The 20,516-nt window shown below is 43.4% G+C and overlaps 1 protein-coding gene across 2 annotated transcripts in view; it reads right to left on the reverse strand.

The window, feature by feature from the left end:
* COL28A1 (collagen type XXVIII alpha 1 chain) overlaps positions 1 to 20,516 on the reverse strand; it is an 82,587-nt gene that overhangs the window by 8,630 nt on the left and 53,441 nt on the right. For both annotated transcript variants that reach the window (XM_079948159.1, XM_079948158.1), the window contains exons 25-35: positions 19,528 to 19,596; positions 11,444 to 11,512; positions 9,827 to 9,895; positions 7,344 to 7,412; positions 6,911 to 6,991; positions 6,784 to 6,819; positions 5,840 to 5,876; positions 4,167 to 4,721; positions 2,107 to 2,288; positions 1,310 to 1,544; positions 149 to 325 (exon numbers count right to left, since the gene is read on the reverse strand). In XM_079948159.1, coding sequence (XP_079804285.1) covers positions 153 to 325; positions 1,310 to 1,544; positions 2,107 to 2,288; positions 4,167 to 4,721; positions 5,840 to 5,876; positions 6,784 to 6,819; positions 6,911 to 6,991; positions 7,344 to 7,412; positions 9,827 to 9,895; positions 11,444 to 11,512; positions 19,528 to 19,596 — 1,575 coding nt within the window. In that variant the 3' untranslated portion in view covers positions 149 to 152. The remainder of the gene's footprint in view (positions 1 to 148; positions 326 to 1,309; positions 1,545 to 2,106; positions 2,289 to 4,166; positions 4,722 to 5,839; positions 5,877 to 6,783; positions 6,820 to 6,910; positions 6,992 to 7,343; positions 7,413 to 9,826; positions 9,896 to 11,443; positions 11,513 to 19,527; positions 19,597 to 20,516) is intronic.

Genomic DNA, 20,516 nt, shown 5'->3' on the forward strand with positions numbered 1-20,516 from the left:
GATTTTAGAGGCACTAACACTTGTTTAAGGTACTATAATTGCAAAGTCAGAGAAGAGTCAGCATGATCTCTTGTCCATATAAGATTTGCGCCTGACTCTTACAAGGAAAACACTCTTTGGCAGAGGTCTTGCTATTAACATGACGTACCTGCTCAGTCACGAACACAGGTTTCCCGGCATTCCTGTTCTGTCTCAAACCTATTTTGGTTACCGTCGCAGCCTCCATACCAAAAGCGAGCACAAGAATTTACATCCTTGGCATAATACCACATCATTGTATAGTCTCGGCAGTCTCCAGTTTTCATTGGTTCGAAACATCTGTCATCTGGAAACAAAATGGATTGGATTTTGTTTTTGGTTGTGTGTTGTTGTTTTTTTACATCTACAGAGACCTGCTCAAATTCTACAGAAGCACAAAATCTTGGGCCTTGTCTTCCCCTGCTATGGTGCTGTGAATAGGTGCACCTGAGGTATTTGGTAATGGGAGGGTGTATCTGTAAACAACAGCCACTCCCCTCTTTTCTACAACCAAGGCAAACCTAGCTTACTCCTGTGTTTGCCGGTTCTGCCAGTTTTGCTACAGAGCTGGGCTGTACACAGCACTAACTGACAGCTATCGTCCCTCTTCCCCAACCCTAGAAGACGTAATGCCATTGTACCATAGTTTTCTTTTTACGTTCTGTGTTGAAGCCCTTCAAGTTTGTCCGCGTTCCATTCAACTACAGAGGCTTATTTCGTTCTATCATTTACTGACTAGGCACTCTTGCACACACATAACCTGGGACAACATGTCAATGGCATTTACTCCCAGGCTGGGATTGGACATACAAAACTCTGTCTAGTTAATGTGCCCCTCTTGTGGCTGTTATGTCCCACAAACCCACTGATGACATGCTAAAAACCTGTGCTTTATTCTGTCTTTACCTGCTTCAGGCCATGAAGTGATCTATGAAAAGAGGAAGAAAGCTTTCCCCTTAACTGGTGGCCTTGTTCTGTTGCCATGTGATAGCCTTCAGTTTTGCTACCTCTATAACTTCAACTTTGTGGGGAGGTGGCCCATACACTAAGCTGTTTGAAAACCAAGGTATGACTGTATAAGCAAACTCAAGACCCATAAAGGCCCATAAAGTCTGTACATAGCTCAGTTGGTAGATCATGAGACTCTTAATCTCAGGGCTGTGGGTTCAAGCCCTATATTGGGTGAAAGATTTCTGCATTGCAAGAGGCTGTACCAGATGAGGCGCATGGTGCCTTCCAACTTCTAGGATTCTATCCCTTAACACTTTCCATTAGAAGAATCTTTTCACACCTTTCGTATGAGGCTGCAGAACAGCTGGCAGAGGTTGCACATCTCTAGTTACATTAGATATGCGAGTTATATCTGGCTTGGGAGTTCTGAATTCAAAAAACTCTTGTGTCTCATGAACAGAAGGGGCAGCTGGTTGCCTGTGACTATCAGGAAGTTGCTTAGGAGGAGCTGTAGTAACATAGCGGTCCCATTCAGAATACGACACTCCTTTCTCACTAGGAACCCCTGGCGATAGCTATAGAAAAGGAAATAAAGAATTAAATGTCAGTGGCAAATGGGAATAGGGGGAAATTCTATTCAGTTCACATCTCAGATCTATCAAACTCGCAATTTCTGAAACAATATGAAAATTTAAAACACAGCCATCATTCATCCGTTTTTTCAGTGCAGTTCTCCAACCAACCAAAGTGTATGAAAATGAATGTGTATGGCAAAAATTAATGTATTAGTGAAAATAACATATAAAGATGCATTGTATTAGGAGAAATTGCTTGCAAAAATGTGTACATTCATCTATTGTATGCAAAAATGTATTTGTTAGGGAAAATTTGCTCTTGAATGCTGAAGAATTTTCAGGACGATTTTTTGAATACAAATTCCTGCAGAAATTTGCCGAACTGAAGATTGGAAAAATGACAAAACTTTCCAGCCTTCATGGTAAAACTAGGTGAACTTAAATACCAAGGCCAAGAATTGAAACCTGGGAACTCCTAAGTGCAAAAAAGAAAAGAAAAGACATGCTTTATTACTCAGCTATAGCCCTTCCTATATAAGCACAAATCTTTAGAAATACTTACAAAATCAGTATCTTCTGGCTTACGTGGAGGGACGTAAGGCTCATGTGTCTCAACTACAGAAAAGTGACCAGTGTGCTGTGTTCTTGTCTCAAGTCCTGGAGAAAGGGCTGAGCTGAGCACTTTGGTGATGTAGGAATTGAAATCATTCTCACAAATTTGTTTGAAGATCTTATTCTCAAGAGCTGGAAGGGTTTGAAAAAGTCAATGCTGTTAGATGGAAATACACATCGACCAGGAATGAGACCGAGCTGATGGTGACAGGCCCGTTTGCTTCAACCAGGGGCCCTCCAGATGTTGTTGGACTCCCAGCAGCCCCAGCTGGCATGGCTAGTGGTCAGGGACCATGGGAATTATATGAATGAATTTATTATTTTGGTCACAGACCAGTTCCAGTTCACATACAAAATCAGAACACAATAGGGATATATTTAAATTGGCAGTTTGGTATAACAGGGACAGTACAGATATAGCAGCAGTTAAAATATACAGATTAGATCTTACTCACTAAAATATAACCTGAAGTTGTCATTTAAAACCTTAATCATGATGATATGGCAGCTTGTTCCCTACGTTTTATAGCAATCCCACAAAATTTGGCCCATGGGAATTATAGTCCCAACACCACAGGCTCCTCACCCCTGTTTAAATTGAGGTCCGCTCCACTGTATGATGTGTACGTGTTGTGGGAGGGTTAAGATTGTATATTTTTATGCAAAGAGAGTGAACTTATGGGCATTAAACTGTCTTGTGGGAAGGACTGCAGGAGTAAGGAGGAGGCAGGAGAAGGTCCCCTCCGGAGAAGACCATCGCCAGATGAACTCTTCACCTCCATCCCTCCTGGGCCATTCTACTACTGTTCTTTGGGAAGACTACTGAGGACATTTTCAATGTCGACATTGTCCATTGTTGGGTTCTTTCTACAGTGGAACCTTGGATCTTGAATGGCTTGGTTGACAAACAAATCGGCTTCCGAAAGCCAAAAACCCGAAAGTAAGTGTTCCGGTTTCCGAACGTTTTTTGGAAGCCAAACTTCCACCACCGCTTCCACTTGTGTGCAGGAAGCTCCTGCAGCCAATCAGAAGCTGCACATTGGTTTTCAAACGGTTCCGGGAGTTGAACCGACTCCCAGAATGGATTAAGTTCAACAACCAGGGTTCCACTGTAATGGATTTAATACTACTTGTAAGCCACCATGGAAGGAAGAGAACCCTAGCAGGCAGAATAAGAATCTAATCTTTATAAAGAAGTGAAGAGTGCTTGCCACATACCTCTCTGCAATATCACACTACTACTTTTTACACAGCTGAGCTAACTGAGAAGTAGAGCTCAGCTGAGGAGAAAACCTGGGATGTGGGGGAAGAGCAGACAGACTAGAGCAGGCATAGGCAAACTCGGCCCTCCAGATATTTGGGACTATAACTCCCACCATCCCTAGCTAACAGGACCAGTGGTCAGGGATGATGGGAGTTGTAGTCCCAAAACATCTGGAGGGCTGAGTTTGCCTATGCCTGGGCTAGAGCTTTGTACACCCCATACTTTAAAAACTTTTAAAACACATGCCATCCCCCAAAGAATCAAGGGAACGGAAGTTTCTCTCTCCCAGAACTACAATTCCCTTCACCCTTCACATACTACAGGCAGAGGGCCTTCTCGGTAGTGGCGCCCTTCCTGTGGAACCCCCTCCCTTCAGATGTCAGGGAAATAAACAACTATCTGGCTTTTAGAAGACATCTGAAGGCAGCCCTGTTTAGGGAAGTTTTAAGGACTGATTAAAACGATTGATTAAAACGTTGATTAAAACGATTTTGCATGCAAACATTAAAACAAGGAAGTCAGCAAATGCAACAGTTAGCAACATACCAGGATGAAATGCTTCCATAGCTATATAGGTATTCTGAATATATACACACACTAAAAACAAGCATTGCTGATGTTCCTTATTATACTTTATCATCATGCAAAAGCTCCCGCTGCTATCTATAGCAACTAACATTTATAATACCAATATGCATTGCTAATATTCCAGCAAATAACATTCCAGAGAGGTTGCTCCCTCTTACCTTGCAGGGTCATGAAATCATCTATCTGGTAGACGTGCTCTGGATCTGGGTCTGAAGCAATGAGGTCCAGATCTTTCCGGAAACTTTCAAAATTGGGATCGCTCTTCTGAACCACCCCAATGACAAAGATTTCAATGTTGAGAGCGTGGGCGTTCTTCACAACTACCTCCAGCGAATTCTGATCGCGGCGATCTGCTTGCCCGTCCGTTATCACAATAGCCACCTTCCTCACCCCTGGCCGGGCGGCCTGGAACACATCAATAGCGTTGCTGAGAGCTGTGGCAGTGAATGTGCCTTCTCCCAGGTACTGCATGGCATCAACGGCACTTTTCAAGCTGTCCTTATTGGGGAACTGCTGCAAAGTGGACACCAGCTCGACTTTGTGGCTGAAGTTGATGATGCCGACGCGAGCCGTAGCTTGGTTGACGGTGACGGCGTCAATCACCGTTTTCACAAACCGTTTGATCCGGTCAAAGTTCTCGGGCCCGACGCTTTCCGAACTGTCAATCACAAACACGAGCTCCAGAGGGTTTTCTTTGCACTTAACACCGCAACCTGTTAAAAAGGGGATGAGATGGGGTTTGAATTAAGTCAGCTATCTGCTATGTAGGGACACAGGTGGCGCTGTGGGTTAAACCACAGAGCCTAGGACTTGCCGGTCAGAAGGTTGGCAGTTCGAATCCCTGTGACGGGGTGAGTTCCTGTTGCTCAGTCCCTGCTCCTGCCCACCTAGCAGTTTGAAAGCACGTCAAAGTGCAAGTAGATAAATAGGTACCACTCCAGCGGGAAGGTAAATGGTGTTTCCGTGTGCTGCTCTGGTTTGCCAGAAGTGGCTTAGTCATGCTGGCCACATGACCCGGAAGCTGTACGCCGGCTCCCTTGGCCAGTAAAGTGAGATGAGTGCCGCAACCCCAGAGTCGGCCACGACTGGACCTAATGGTCAGGGGTCCCTTTACCTTTACTTTATCTGCTATGTAGATTTTAAATAATTCCCCAAGAGTTGCAGACTGGGGTCCAAAAAGTAAATAAATGTTCTGATGTGCACACAAGGTGCTTCCTCTGTCTGTGTGCATGAGAAAGGCTTCCCTACATTCCCTTCTGACAGCAACTTCAGATACATCTTGGAATAAGTGTGTACATGCTGTTGAAAATTGGGAAAGACAGTGGACAATGCCACCTGTTTTCTGTGCATGTGAGTCTTTTGTTCCCAGCACTGGTGAACACTGCACATTCATGCTATTTCGAATAACTGTTCCACTAAGGGTGGCTTCATACATGTGATTTTTTTTCTTCTTTTCATTGGTATAGTGCTCCTCACCTCACACAGAAGTAGAGATGCAGCAAGACAGTAAAGGTAAAAAACAGGTAAAGGACCCCTGGACGGTTAAGGACCTTCCTGCAGCCAATCAGAAGCTGCGCTTTGGTTATCGAATGCTTTGGAAGTAGAACGGACTGCCGGAACAGATTCCATTCAACTTCCAGGGTGCAAGTGTTTAACACTGCAGAGACATGGGCCAGCACTTGTGAAACACCACTCTCAGCTATTTTCCTTCCATTCATGGTTCTTTCAACCTTACCCAATAAATATACACACTTCTAAGGTCAATTCTGAATTCTTTTAGGGAAAACAACTAATACGATGAAATGGTTTCATTCCTTCAGGTAGATCTTACCACATATCTCCATTATGAGTTTGATTACATCTTCTTTCTGAAAGAGAGGAGCCAGTTCAGTTGTGATTTGAGATTTGGAAATCAGTTATTCATCATTGCCTAATTGTTTTTGTTTTGTTTTGTTTTCTAATGGAAAATTGGACGCTTGCTTTGCATAAAGCAAGTGACTGGATGTTTTGAAACACTAAAAAATATTGTTACAGTGATATTCAGATGGTTCTCTGAACATGTCTAAAAGGGGAAAGAATCATATCTACTTGCATGGGAGTGGAAATTGCCAAAGTTCGCTCAATTCTCTCATGTCCAAAATGGAAATTAGTGCAGCAAATGCAATCCGTGTTTTCTGCTGTTTTCACAACAGTCCGCAAACAATATTTAATTGAGTATGTGTATCATTGTCCTCCCCCCGCCCCTGCCACCATTTGTATTTTGTGTTCTTTGCGTTGAAATGAATGGCCTTTGCATTGAAAGTAATGGTATGGCATAATGCTACAATATGTAATTGATTGCATAAAATTCTGTCTGCCATGGCAAGACAAACAACATGGTTTCCCCCAAAAGCTGAACTGTAGCAGATTAGAAACAGCGCTGTGTACATGGCTCAGAACAGGCTGGAACACATTTTCCAACAAAATACGTAGTTAAATGATACTTAATCTGTGACAGAAATGTCATTTTTATTTGTCGCAACATAAAATATACAAAAAGCCCTGCTGAATCTGGCTGGTGGCCCATCTGGTCCAGCATATTGTTCTCATATCGGCCAACCAGAAGCTTATAGTAAGTCCACAAGCAGAACCTGGAAAAGACTGATTCATTCCTAGCTGTAATCCAGCAACATCTGGTGAGCCACTGATTCCCCATCTCTGATCATAAAAAGTGCCAAGCTGCAGCTTTTACCAACAGTCACATTTTTATGATAAAACACATCAGGATATACTTACAGTAAGACCAGGTTCGCCTTTGAGTCCTGAAAATCCCTAAAGATTGTATAATGATATAAATTATTAAGTGCACTATCTTCTGTTGTGAAAGAATAAATAAAGTAGTTGTGTTTTTTTTAAGTGTTACCCTTGGTCCTGCAGGTCCAGGTTCTCCAATCTCTCCTTTGTTACCTCTCTTTCCCTGGTCTCCTTTCTCTCCAGAATCCCCCTAATAATAAGATACAACATGGCTATAAGCCTGGCCCTACATAATTGGTCACATGATACAGCACACAGACACCATTTGAATGGTAATGCCCATCAACTTGGGGGGGCATCCCCCTCAAATATTTTATTGGGGGGTCCGAAGGAGCCTTGGCTCCTATGGATAGAAGGCTTTTTAATTTCCAATTCCTCTCCCCCCCTTCTTTCTCCTTTTCTTTATTCCTTTATTTCTTTAATCTTGGTTGTTTCCCCTCTTTTTCCTTTCTAAATTAGTTTGCTTTTTATTGTATTTTATGTTGAAAACTTTTAATTAAAACAGATTTTTAAAAAAAGAGATAGATGGGCAACTCTCTTACCTTAGACCCGGGTAGTCCAACCCCCACAGAGCCTTTTTGTCCTGGTAAGCCTTGAACACCCCGATCTCCCTAAAAACAACATAGAGATTTGCTTAGAAATAGCCTTTGTAAAAAGACCGTAACATTTAGCAGCTGCAAGCAAAGTACTGTTCCCTTGGTTATTTAGGTCGTTTTCTGTTTGAATGCAGAACTGTCTGCAAGGATTGCATTTGGCTATACCCATACGGACATTTATTAAACATACAGGAAACAAGCATGCAGGAAATCCACTGACAGATGTTTAGCCCAGCCGTCTTATCCCTTTGAGCAGAGCAGCTTTCCTGTCACTTCCATATGGAACAGTTATGTTAAATGTGGCCCAAAAGCATCCCCAGGGCTCAGCTGCTCAGCTTAAGCAGCCACCAATATTTCTCAGCCACAGGGTTTACTTACATGACCCAGAGACCTAATACACAGATGCTCCTCTTGTGAGACAGCTTCACATGATGGGAAACAGTTTTCTACTCTATGGCTCTAAGCCAGTAGTTTCCAAACCTGAGCGGCCACTGGAGGTGTCAATGACTATCAGGCTTTGAAGAGCTGGCATTGCTGTATCAAGTTTATCAATTTTGTTGACTCAAGCTACATTGGAATTTGAATAAATGGTTTTGAATAAATGGAATTTGAATAAATGTAACTAATGGTTACAGCTTTTAATGCTGCTGTGTAATCACCTTTCTTGACGCGGGTGGCGCTGTGGGTTAAACCACAGAGCCTAGGACTTGCTGATCAGAAGGTCGGCGGTTCGAATCCCCGCGACGGGGTGCGCTCCCGTTGCTCAGTCCCTGCTCCTGCCAAGCTAGCAGTTCGAAAGCACCTCAAAGTGCAAGTAGATAAATAGGTACCGCTCCGGCGGGAAGGTAAACGGCGTTTCCTCTGGTTCGCCAGAAGCAGCTTAGTCATGCTGGCCACATGACCCGGAAGCTGTACGCCGGCTCCCTTGGCCAATAAAGCGAGATGAGCACCGCAACCCCAGAGTTGGTCACGACTGGACCTAATGGTCAGGGGTCCCTTTACCTTTACTAATCACCTTTCTTAGTGCATCATGATTCAACCACTATTCTGAATAATGCTCTTTATAGGGCAAGGGGCGCCGGGGATGAGTTTATGGAGCCAAGGGAACAGTGGCCCCCAAAAATATTTGGAACCACTACTCTTAGGCATCCAAACCGTAAGACCTGGAGCTTTACATACGCAAGAAATGTCACATTCCTGACATCTCTGTGGCCATATAAGGAGTGATGACATTTTTGTAGGTGACAACACACTTGCTTTCTAAATTTTGAATTGCCCCAGAGGAGTCCCTACCGGATTCTCCATTCATTCAACATTTGGGACTCTCCTCCAGGCCACACCCCCTTCCCAGGCCATGCCCCTCACAAGCCGTGTTCTGTGCCCTCACTGAGGTTCATGTAAATGGGAAAGTGTTTTTAAAATGCATTGCTCTAAGTCAGATTCTTGTGGGAAGGATCCAGCTCAACGTTTGTTTTGCTTTTTATTTTGACAAAGTAATAATCATAAATAAATAAGAATAAAAATGTGCACCCCACCACCGAGACCATTCCATTGTGACTACTCAACCTCCCAAAATTTCAACACCTCTTGCGATGGTTTGACCCCTTTCCGTTTTACAAATTCTACAAACACCTTCCGTATCTCCTCGAAATCATTTCTCCTACATATTCCCCATCTTACCTTAATGGCACATCTCAATTTATCATTAATAGCTACACCTTTTTATATCATTCCTCCATTTTATATTCTGCTTGCCCCTTCTACTTCCCTAGCTATTATAATTCATGCAGCTGTCAAATCTGTGAGCAAGTCCTTCATAGCCTGCGAACCTTCCACCCCATCGTAAATTGATAATAATGGCAACTCTGCACTTTCAGTCAACTTTAACCCAGTGATTTCTGTTATCTCCCAGCTCAACATTTTCCCAGATATTTATAGCTTTGGTATAAGTAATTGCCTAGTCTGGATGACAGCAGGTGTCTCTCTCTCTGTGTGTGTGAAGTCATCAGGTTCTAAAGGCCAAAACTTAAATTCTAGTTCAAAAGATATGTCACTGCTAGGACACCCTGACACAACATGGCGGCCTTTTAATTTGTTAGAGCAAACAGCATTTACTCAATTATTTCACTTCCATGGAAGGGGAAAGTCCAGGGTATGGTACATCCACAGTTCATCAGTTCTTCCAGAATAAATTTCTGTCCTTGATCAGGGTAGAGTTTTAAAGGCCTGATCTTTTCACTCCAACAGGGCTGGCACTCAGTTAAGAAACTACTGTCTGTCAACCAAGTGGACATTTAAAAATTAGGTTTTTGGGGTTTCTTTCCCCTCTTAAGCAGCAACATAAATAGTTCCATGAAACAACTGTGTAATGAAGACAGGGCAGGGGGAGTCACTTGCAAAAAAACTTACGTCAGCACCTACATTCTTACCTTAATTCCTTGTATACTATCTCCAGGAGGACCCTGTGGCCCTGGCAGACCTTTTTGTCCAATAACACCCTAATTTTTAAAAAAGGGAAAAAGGGAAATAAAATTGTCTCAGATTAAGAGGGGTGGGGGGAAGTAGGTTAAGACAACTCCAGGAAGAAGTCAAAATTGTATAGTGTCATGTAAAGTTTTGTGCCCGTCTCTGCCTTTTCCAAATGCTGGAAACTGTGAAAAGAATTACATATATGAGCCTTTGTAACTGCTTGGGGGCACTTAAGTGCATTCCTATACATGTCTACTCAGAAACAGGGATGGACAAATTGATCAATTTCAGTTTCTTGCAGCTTCTCCTTCTTCGCCATCTTAATTTCAGTTCTTTGGCAATTGGCTTTTTTTCTTTTTTAAAAAAAGAAATTCTTGTGAAAATCCATCGGCATCTTAGTGCAATTTCTCCTAATCAATGAAATTTCACATGCAGTTTTGACTAATGTATACACTTTTGCAAAGCAATTCCCACTAACATAATTCATTTGTAAGTCATTTTCATGAATAGATGCCTCTTTATGCATGCCGTACAGTAATGTATGTATTCTTGCACACATTGGTTGGTTGGAAAACTGCATTGAAAAATTCAGAGGAGTACAAATTTCAAAGGATAGCCATGTTTCGGTTCACATATTGGTTCAAAAAGTGTGGATTAAATGGTTTCTCATTAAAATGCAAACAAATTCAATTCTTCACCCCCGTCGCAACTTGGAAATAAGTCCTATTGAGGTCACTCCAGGTAATTCAAAAGCTGGAGTAAGAGGCCAGCAGAGTAAGGGCAGCCATGGAAGTGTTTAGGGAGTAAGAAAACTGATAGCACAATCCCACCTATTTCCATTTCTCTCTGCCCTTGGTCACGTTCAACAGCCAGCCAAATTAAATGGCAAAGCTGCCTTGACTATACCATTTAAGGCTTTGGATACACATTTGAAAAACAAAACAACTCCCCGCACACAGAAAGAAGATAGGCTGGACCCTTCCCCCTGACATGCTGATTCTCTGTGTGCAAGCGCTTATCCTTTGCTCCATAAGGTAAGCAAATGTACATCCACAGCAGTCACGTGAAGTCTCGGGCTAAAAAGAGCCTGATGGCTGGAGTGAACCACTCAGTCCCTGTTATTAAGAGCCTAGGATCAGTAGCATTCTTCTGCAACTTCCCCCAAACAAAGACAACACTGCATTCCTTTGCTGGGTGCACTGCATCTAACAATTCGGCCACAAAATGCAACATTATAGAAAGAAATGCTTCTCTTGCAAGGCATTCACAAACCCGTCTAGATTAAAACAGGCAAAAAAGAAGAAGAAGCTGCTAAGATATTGAATGTAAATTAGCTCCAGAGCATTCCAAGAAAGGTGGCTATCATGTTTAACTTAAATATATAAGGGGAAGGAACTTCTAGATCAGGGGAAGAGAACCTGTGGTACCTACAGATGTTGTTGGACTCCAACTCCCATCAACCCCAGGTAGCACAGACAGTGGTCAGGGAAGATGGGAATTGTAGTCAAACAATATCTGGAGGGCCACAGTGCATGTTCCCAATCCCTCTGCTAGACTGTGCAGAGATACATGCTAACCTTGGGCCCAGGTATTCCTATTCCTCTTTGACCAGGAGGCCCCGGGGATCCTCTTGCTCCTGGTTCTCCCTAAAGTAAAGAAAGACAAAAAGGAAGAGGTTCAACACAGGTATTACATCCACAGAATTTTATGAATGAGCCTGCTTGCTTTCAAAACAAATCATAGCAGAGGATGTTCCAACTTAAAAGCCGGCAAGCACTTCCCATAGATATCAATAGCTAAAGATCACATTACATTGTGCTATTTATTTATTTACGTGCATTCTCAGGGCAGCCCATAGAATAAAAAATGCACAATACAGTAGTACCTCGGGTTACATACGCTTCAGGTTACATACGCTTCAGGTTACAGACTCCGCTAACCCAGAAATAGTACCTCGGGTTAAGAACTTTGCTTCAGGATGAGAACAGAAATTGTGCAGCGGCAGTGCGGCAGCAGCAAGAGGCCCCATTAGCTAAAGTGGTGCTTCAGGTTAAGAACAGTTTCAGGTTGAGAACGACCTCTGGAACAAATTAAGTACTTAACCCGAGGTTCCACTGTACAGTAAAATGTAAAGCACCGTTAAAGCAATTCCCAGTTAAGGTTTTTTATTTATTTATTTTAAAAGAATATATAAACGCACACCCAAACCAAAGAGCAGAGAATCAAAGCCACAGAACCAGGGGAATATTAGGAGCTACAACAAAATTCAAAAAGCTCTTAGAAAATAAAAGACATTTAAAATGTGGTGGCAAAAAGGCATTAAAGTTAGGTACACGTGGCCCTGCTTGGGAAGAGCCTTCTTCAGTTGTGTCACACAGCCACTGAGATGCCCCTTACACAAACAGACACCTCATTTGGCTTGGGCACCCAGAGAAAGCATTGGGATAAAGATATCAGGGTTGGAGTAGGTTATCCTTGCCCAAGTCCAAGGAGTTGCCTGGGGCAACTCAAAGACAGACTTTTTTTACTGGTGCCACCGGTGTTGCAAAACACAATGTCTGTATAGACATTGGGTTGGCTTTTGAATATTGCACTTGATCTCTCAACCTGTTTTTAATTGCTATGGGTTTTTAAAAAATGGGATTGTTTTACAGTCTGTTTAATTATGGTGTGTGCCCCCCCCCATTTCTTTTAATGCTTGTGTAACCTTGGAGACCAGAGTTCACCGGGTGACATTGAACCAGTCACCAACACTTAACCTAACCTACCTCACAGGCAGGGCCGGATTTAGGTTTGATGAGGCCCTAAGCTCCTGAAGGTAATGGGGCCCTTTATATGTCCAGCTGTCCTTTGTCAACAACAAATGGTCACTATTTTTTGTGTTGAATATATGCTATATGGTAATTTATGGACCTACACAACACAAAACACTTGCTGTATGTAGGTTTTATTTTGTTTGTTTTTGATCTTATATTTTGGAAGTTTACATTCAGGTTTTTTTCCTTTAATTTTTTTTTGGGGGGGGGCCCAAAGAGAGTGGGGCCCTAAGCTATAGCTTGTTTAGCTTATACGCAAATCTGGCACTGCTCACAGGGTTGTTGGGAGGATAATGTAGAGAGCGGGAGAGCCATGGATGCTAAACTGAGATCCTTGGAGCAAAGGTGGGAAATGAATGCAATAAATAAGCACAATACTTTGAAGAGGAGAGCTTTTTTTTCTGGTGGACTCCATTGCCATTATAAGATAACAAGGGAGGCATTCACGGTGAGTTCCGGCACCTCTTTTTCTAGAAAAACAGCACGGGGGAAGATGTTTGTATATATAAATAAGAGATGGTCTCCATGTTCTCTCTCCCCTCCTGCCAGAGAGGGAGGCAATTCGGAGCAGGTAAATATTGAGGAGTGTGGAGAGAGGTCTTCACGAAGTTCTCTCTCATTCTCTGAATGATGGGGAAAGCTGCTGGAACTGTTATTTGGAGCAACCTTCTTCTCCCACAGAGTTTCTAACCAGCCCAGCACTTAAAGGTTTAACAATTCAAACACATCATGGAGAAATGTTCAACAAAGCTGCCAGAGATTTAAATAATAGGACAGCTGTTGACAGATGGCTGAGAGCAACTTGATCTTGGTGAAATCCCTAAAGGACAAAGGTCTGTTTGACAATTTGCGTACAACTGTGGTTTGTTTAGGGGGAGGAGACGTCTGTGATATTAGAGAGGGGGCAGCCCAACCTTCAAAAACTAGTTAATGGAGAAGCTTTCGGGGCTGGAATGCTGAGACTTCAACGCTTAAATCCAAGAAGCCTGTTTGACTGGTTTGTGGATCAGACTGTGAAAAGATCATGAAGATTAGAGCTGCAGTAGTCCTTAAAAAAACTCAACAATCTTACTTGGGAATAAGTCCTATTAAACTCAGAGGAATTTACCATGGATCACACACGTGTAGGCTTACATGGTTGATCTTGAATGCTAAAGATGGGGCCAAACTACATGTTATAGATCTGTAACTGGAAAACATCTGAAAGCAGCTGTGACATGTTCCCATTTGGACTGGGGAGGGGGAGCTGACACATGAAGTGTCAAATCCTTTTTTTTATGGTGGCATTGCTCCAACCCCATCCCCCGAGCAGTTATTATTTGCACATTGAGAGGCACATTGATTCCATGTGCTACCAGCAGGTGGTGCCAAAGGACGGGTCAATTTCTGTATGGGCCTTTTGGTATTTGTGGATGAGTTGAATTTGTATCTCCCCCCACCCACCGGCTTTTCTGATTTATTCACCTAAAACATTGTGATTTAACTGGATTGCAGGCTACTTGGGAAACCCAGCCAGATGGGTGGGGTATGAATAATAAAATTGTTGTTGTTGTTGTTGTTGTTGTTGTTGTTGTTGTTGTTATTATTATTATTATTATTATTATGCCCCTCTGAACTCACTCACTTAATTTCAGGTAAACCTGAATAGGGCCAGGCTGCTTTAACTTTAATTCACAGGACTACTGAAAGCAAATGTTTCTCCTCTTAACCATTTCAAAGACAGGCTGTTCAAAACATTTACTGTAAATACTTAGATGCAGTTTAGACATGTTGCTAAACCAGCACACTCTTCTGGATCAGGCCAAAGACCTATCTAGTCCAGCATTATGTTCTCATGCTGGTCAAGCAGATGGGAAACCTGTATGCAGGACCTGAGTGCCGGCTGGGGCTTCTGGGAGTTTGGAGCTAAACCACGGTTTAGAGCGGAGATGGGGACTCTATGGTCCTCTAAATGTTGTTTAGCTCCAACACCCAGAAGCCAACATGACCAAGGGTCAGGGATGACGGGATTTGTAGTTTGACAACATCTGCATGGTCAAAGGTGGGGATTCCATGACCTTCCAGCGTTGGAAGGGACTCTAAGGGTAATCTAGTCCAATCCCCTGTAATGCAAGAATCTTGTCCACAGCTGGCCCTGGGTGGGCTCAAACCAGCAACCTTTTGCTTAAGAGCCAGGAGCACTGACCCATTTCGCCACAGGAGGACTATTGCTTAACTGCAGCTCCCATCATTCCTGACCATTGACCATGATGGATGAGGATAAGGGGAGCTGGAGACCTTTATCATCTGAAGAACCACAGACTTAGAGCTACATGAATGGGTCTATTCTCCTCCCAGGCTCACACACCCCTCTTTTCTCCCCTGTGTGTCCAAGGGCAGGGTGGACGAGGAATCAGAAGCTTTTCTTTCAATTTTTTAAATTAACAATGCCTTCTGGAGTTGTTTGAACCAGTGGCTGTGGTTTAGCACTATGGTAAGTTTCAACAAGACAGCTTCATAGCCTGTGATTTGAAGTTGACTTGTTTTGCAGCTAATCATAGTTATTATGTGATACGTAGTCTAAATTGGTGTGAAATCAAACATTAAACAGTTTGCATATATATTACAGTATATAGACAGGGGTGTATGTCTTATTTTTCTGCTCCTTTCGATTAACTCTGTGACCTCTGGTGCATTTATTTTTAAATTGTTCCACTACTGTGAAACACAAGAATAAGGTTCTCCAAGCGACTGAACATTCATCGTAAATTTATGGAATGATACGGGTTAGAAACAACTCTATAAAAGGGAAGTATGTGGGAATATGGTCATTTGTCCATAAGAGCATGGGCAAAAGTTTATTATCGCAAGGATGATTTCATAGCAGAAAGCATTGCTTGGAGCATGATCAACGCGTGAAGAGCTCATGCTGCCCGATGATTGGCCTACGTAGCATAGCCTGATCAAATACGTGGTCTGGTGTGAGAACATGAGACTAATGTATTGTATTGTCTTTTATCTGCTGACTGAGGCAAAGCTCTCTCCTTGAATTTGTATCTTTTCGTGGACACACAATAAAGGTTGGGGCAGCAGCAGCTTCTAGGGAGAGCTGCGGCCAGACTTCTTCAACCGATCATGGTGTGAGACTGATTATTTACGGATGGCGAGCAGGTTCTCGTCAGAAGTATTATGTATATCTGTTGAAATGGATCCAATGATATACAAAGAGTTACCATGCTGGGCTTTTCGCTTTGTTTTTGTTTGTTTTTGAACCACAGGAATTTTTCTGCATGCTTATTTTTTCTTAATTAAAAAGGGCGAGGGAGGAAGAAAATGCAGTCAGCTGAAATTGAGCTAACAGGCAGTTACCGTGTGTGAGATCAATTAAGAAACCTGGGGCGAGGAACAGACACTCAGCTCTTTACTGGAGTTGAGCCTATGTTTGATAGGCCAGGATCTTAACATGATACGCTTCCTGCAGCTGGCTCTACCTTGCCCCCAGAGACCACTGTTGGTGGGTTCCCCTCCCCCCAAAAAAGCTTTGGCTCTGGTTCTTCAGTAAAAATGCTAGGGTAGGCTATTCCCACTGCTGTGGTATCAAGGCTGTGGCTTTACAATTTGCATGCCTTTTATATATATACTCAGTTGTTGTGATTACAGCCTGTTCCTTTGCCTTTCATGTCTATCCTATACAGAACAAGAAAGTCACGCCTATAGTGTTCCCGCATCCCAGAGGCGGTTTTGAGTGAATCGGGCCTCTGTTTCACCAAATTCCTCATTTCTGCTGCCTGCATATGTGAGCCATCTCTCAAGCCCAAAGAACAGAGCTCCAATTGAGATTGAGGGAACATTCTTACGGAGTGATACTTAGTGGAATTCCAACTTGTATGTAAATGTGTTTATAGGGGGCTCTTCGGTTAAACAAAGCTGTTCGTTTTTTTATTAAAAAATAGAGGAAATTAGAGCAGTACAGAAGAAGGATCGGAGGGGGAAACCAAGTCCTCCTGGTCGCTCTGTGTGTGTGTGTGTGTGTTTTTGATACCTCAATAATACGGAAAATAAATGACAATGAAAGTGGCTGCCAAACCTCTGTGAGAAGGAAAACAATACCCGGAACAATTTCTATGCCACATTTCCAAATATTATCTCAGTAACCAGTAATGAAGCTGGATCTGGGACAATTTGGGACAGATAAAAGAAAGCGCTTCCTCATGGAATGCCTTCCCACAGGAGGCAGTAATGGCCACCAACTTGGAGGGCTTTAAAAGAAGATTAGGCAGAGTCATGGAGGACAAGGCCACCAATGGCTTCTAACCACAATGGCTGTGTTTCACCTCCACTGGCAGAGGCAATATGGCTGTCAGGGACTGGACAGAGGAGGAATGGTGGAGACCGCCTCCCCAGTCCAGGCCTTCCAGAGAAGAGGAAGACAGTATAGATTTACAACAGGGGTTTGTGGGAGGTCACAGCTCAGAGGCAGATGAGGGGGAAAGTTGGGAAGTAATGGGAGAGGGGGAAGCAGAGCGGGAGCAGCCAGCTGACACGTTATCACTAGAAAGCATTCCAGACCACACCCTCCATTCTCCCAGAACCAGGCAAGCATTGAAAGTAGGAGAGCAAAGGGCTCAGAAGCAAATGGCCCTAAGCGGCCACCATAAGCTGGGGGGTACTATTGAAAATTGAGGAGAGAAGTGGGGTGATTACTCGGAGCAATGCCGTTACTCCAAGAGACAGCTTTTCTAAGCCTCTCTCTGTGACTATTGAATAAAAGACATTGGTAAGAACTCTCCTTGTTTATCTATTCCTGGCAACCTATTGTTGGGGGGGGGGCAGGGTGGATTCCCTGACACCTGACAACGGCTCTGAGTACAAATTGTGAGAAACCAAAGTTGGGGAGAATGCTCAGGCTCTGCTTGTGGGCTTTGTGCATCAATGACTATACCTGTGTCAGCCCCTGGACAGGGGTAAAAGGTATTATTTGCATAACTGCATTAAAGCCAATATGTGAGATTGTTTTCCACCACACAAACTGTTCCTCCTTACAGGTGCAGGGATCCATAATAGCTGCGGCTTCAATGATTTGTCTGAAGCACAGGTTGTGTCTCTTATTTAATGAACATGTGGATTATTGTTTTTTCAGCTTCTTGGGTACAAATATTCAGGGGTCCCGATAAGGAACTGGCCCATGGAGTCAAGAAGTCCCCCCCCCCATGGTCTAGAGCAGTGGTGGCCAAATTTGGCCCTCCAGCTGTTTTGGGACTACAATTCCCATAATCCCTGACCACTAGTCCTGTTAGCTAGGGATGATGGGAGTTGTAGTCCCAAAACAGCTGGAGGGCCAAGTTTGGCCATCACTGGTCTAGAGGGTTACCACAGGGAAGTGGAGTGAGGAGGAGCAGGAAGGAGGAACGGTGAGCAGAACAAACAGAGAGGCAGAGTCCCTAGTATACAGAAATGCACACTGCATTCCTCAGAAGCAAAAAGCAGCAGAACTTTTGCTGCATCTAATTTTTAATAGCTCTAATTCTGCAAATGGAATGATTTTATAAGAATGCTCATATGACAACCATGGAATGTAGGAAGCTAGCGTTCTCTCTCTCACTCTCTCGCTCTCTCGCTCTTTTCTATTTACTAGGATAATACCAAACTGGTTTGCCATTGCCAGAATATGCTCCAGAGTACTATAAGTGATTTATCTGTTTGTTTTGACAAATTCCTGTGCTGTTTTGTTCACATGGGGACAGAAGTGTTTAGCAGCCTTGAGGGCAGCCACCAAAGAGCTCAAGACATACTGAAATGTGCATTTTATTCAATGGCTCAGCTGTGACAGGTTTTGATTTCCCTATGTAAATTGAGCAGCAGAAGGCAACAGCAGATTTTTTACATTGTTAAAGCAGAGGACTGATTGAAAGTTGGCAGATTTAGACAAGCACACATAAATATTTCACACAGAGTTTCTATGGACTCTTCAAACTTTAAAGTAGCATTCAAAAAGCCATTTATTTAGGGCCACCTTTCCTTAATTTCGGCTTTTCTTTAAACACCCACAGGTGAGAGGATAGCATTTTTATTTTTCTGATTTCTCTATTTTAAAAAGAAAACATGGCCTATGCTTTTAAAACACTTGCTGTACTGCTGCTAGTTTTAAATTGCTGATTTCTGAGAGTTGGTATGGATTTTTATTTTTATTTTTGAAATGCAAGCTAGTCACATTGGGTGGGCCATTACCCCAAATGGCAGCTTGACATAAGCAAATAAACAAACGTCGTGCCAGAGGTCTAACTTCTGTTAACACTTAAAGGGCTACGTCAAGATGGATTCTGTCAACTTTATAAAAGTTATGTTATTGATCAAGAAGAAACTGTGATTTATGTTCATTTCTGAGGAAATAGAATACAAAAAGAACCTTCTGGATCAGCCAATGGCCTATCTAGTCCAGCATCCTGTTCTCACAGAGGTCAACCAGATGCCCGTGGGAAACCTACAAGCATCCAAGCACAAGAACATTCTCCTCAATATGGAGGGAAACAGTGCATAGAATTTATTTTAAGAAGAAGAAGAAGAGTTTGAATTTGATATCCTGCTTTATCACTACCTGAAGGAGTCTCAAAGCGGCTAACATTCTCCTTTTCCCTTCCTCCCCCACAACAAACACTGTGTGAGGTGAGTGGGGCTGAGAGACTTCAAAGAAGTGTGACTAGGCCAAGGTCACCCAGCAGCTGCATGTGGAGGAGCGGAGACGCGAACCCGGTTCCCCAGATTACGAGACTACCGCTCTTAACCACTGCACCACACTGGCTCTCTTTTAATGCTTTTAATGACAGAGTTATCTATTAAAATTATAGGTGTTACTTTAGCATGAGTACCTTTTGGCCAGGGTCCCCTGCTCCTTTAAGTCCTCTTGGTCCCTGAAGGCCAGGCATTCCCTGAGGTCCCTAGAACGACGTCAGAAAAATACAGGCTGGTTAGTCTCACAGAACCGAAGGATGTACAAATAATGGGATTTTGGCCTCCATCTAGAAGCTTTTATTTTTTCATTTAAAAAACAGCAACGTGCATTTTTTTTAAATCTCTTGTTAAAATTGTATCCAGTGGCGTAGTGTGGGTTGTCAGCACCCAGGGCAAGGCAAGTAATTTGCGCCCCCTAACCCATGGATTATGGGACGCAGGTGGCGCTGTGGGTTAAAGCCTCAGCGCCTAGGACTTGCCGATCGAAAGGTCGGCGGTTCGAATCCCTGCGGCGGGGTGCGCTCCCGCTGCTCAGTCCCAGCGCCTGCCAACCTAGCAGTTCGAAAGCACCTCCGGGTGCAAGTAGATAAATAGGGAGCGCTTACCAGCGGGAAGGTAAACAGCGTTTCCGTGTGTGACTCTGGCTCGCCAGAGCAGCGATGTCACGCTGGCCACGTGACCCGGAAGTGTCTCCGGACAGCGCTGGCCCCTGGCCTCTTAAGTGAGATGGGCGCACAACCCCAGAGTCTGTCAAGACTGGCCCGTATGGGCAGGGGTACCTTTACCTTTAACCCATGGATTGGCGCCCCCTAGCCCGTGGATTTGCGCCCCCTAACCCTAACCCCCAGATGTTGCGCCTGGTGCAGCCGGCCCCCCTGCACCCCCCCACACTACACCACTGATTGTATCCTACCTTTCCATCAGGGTGGCAAAACCATATTAAAACAAATGCAATTAATAAAACAAAACAGCAATAACAGAAAATAAACAGCATAAAAAACAAGGCAAGTAAAACACCAATAAGAACTAATCAAAACATAAAACCAATTTCAATACATAAGATAAGAGAGGGAGGAGATACCTAAAGCTGAGGGCAGCATATCCCCAGTGGTGGGCTAAGTGGCAG

Source organism: Podarcis cretensis, assembly GCF_951804945.1.
Source record: "Podarcis cretensis genome assembly, chromosome: 12".
In the NCBI taxonomy this organism is placed as follows: domain Eukaryota; kingdom Metazoa; phylum Chordata; class Lepidosauria; order Squamata; family Lacertidae; genus Podarcis; species Podarcis cretensis.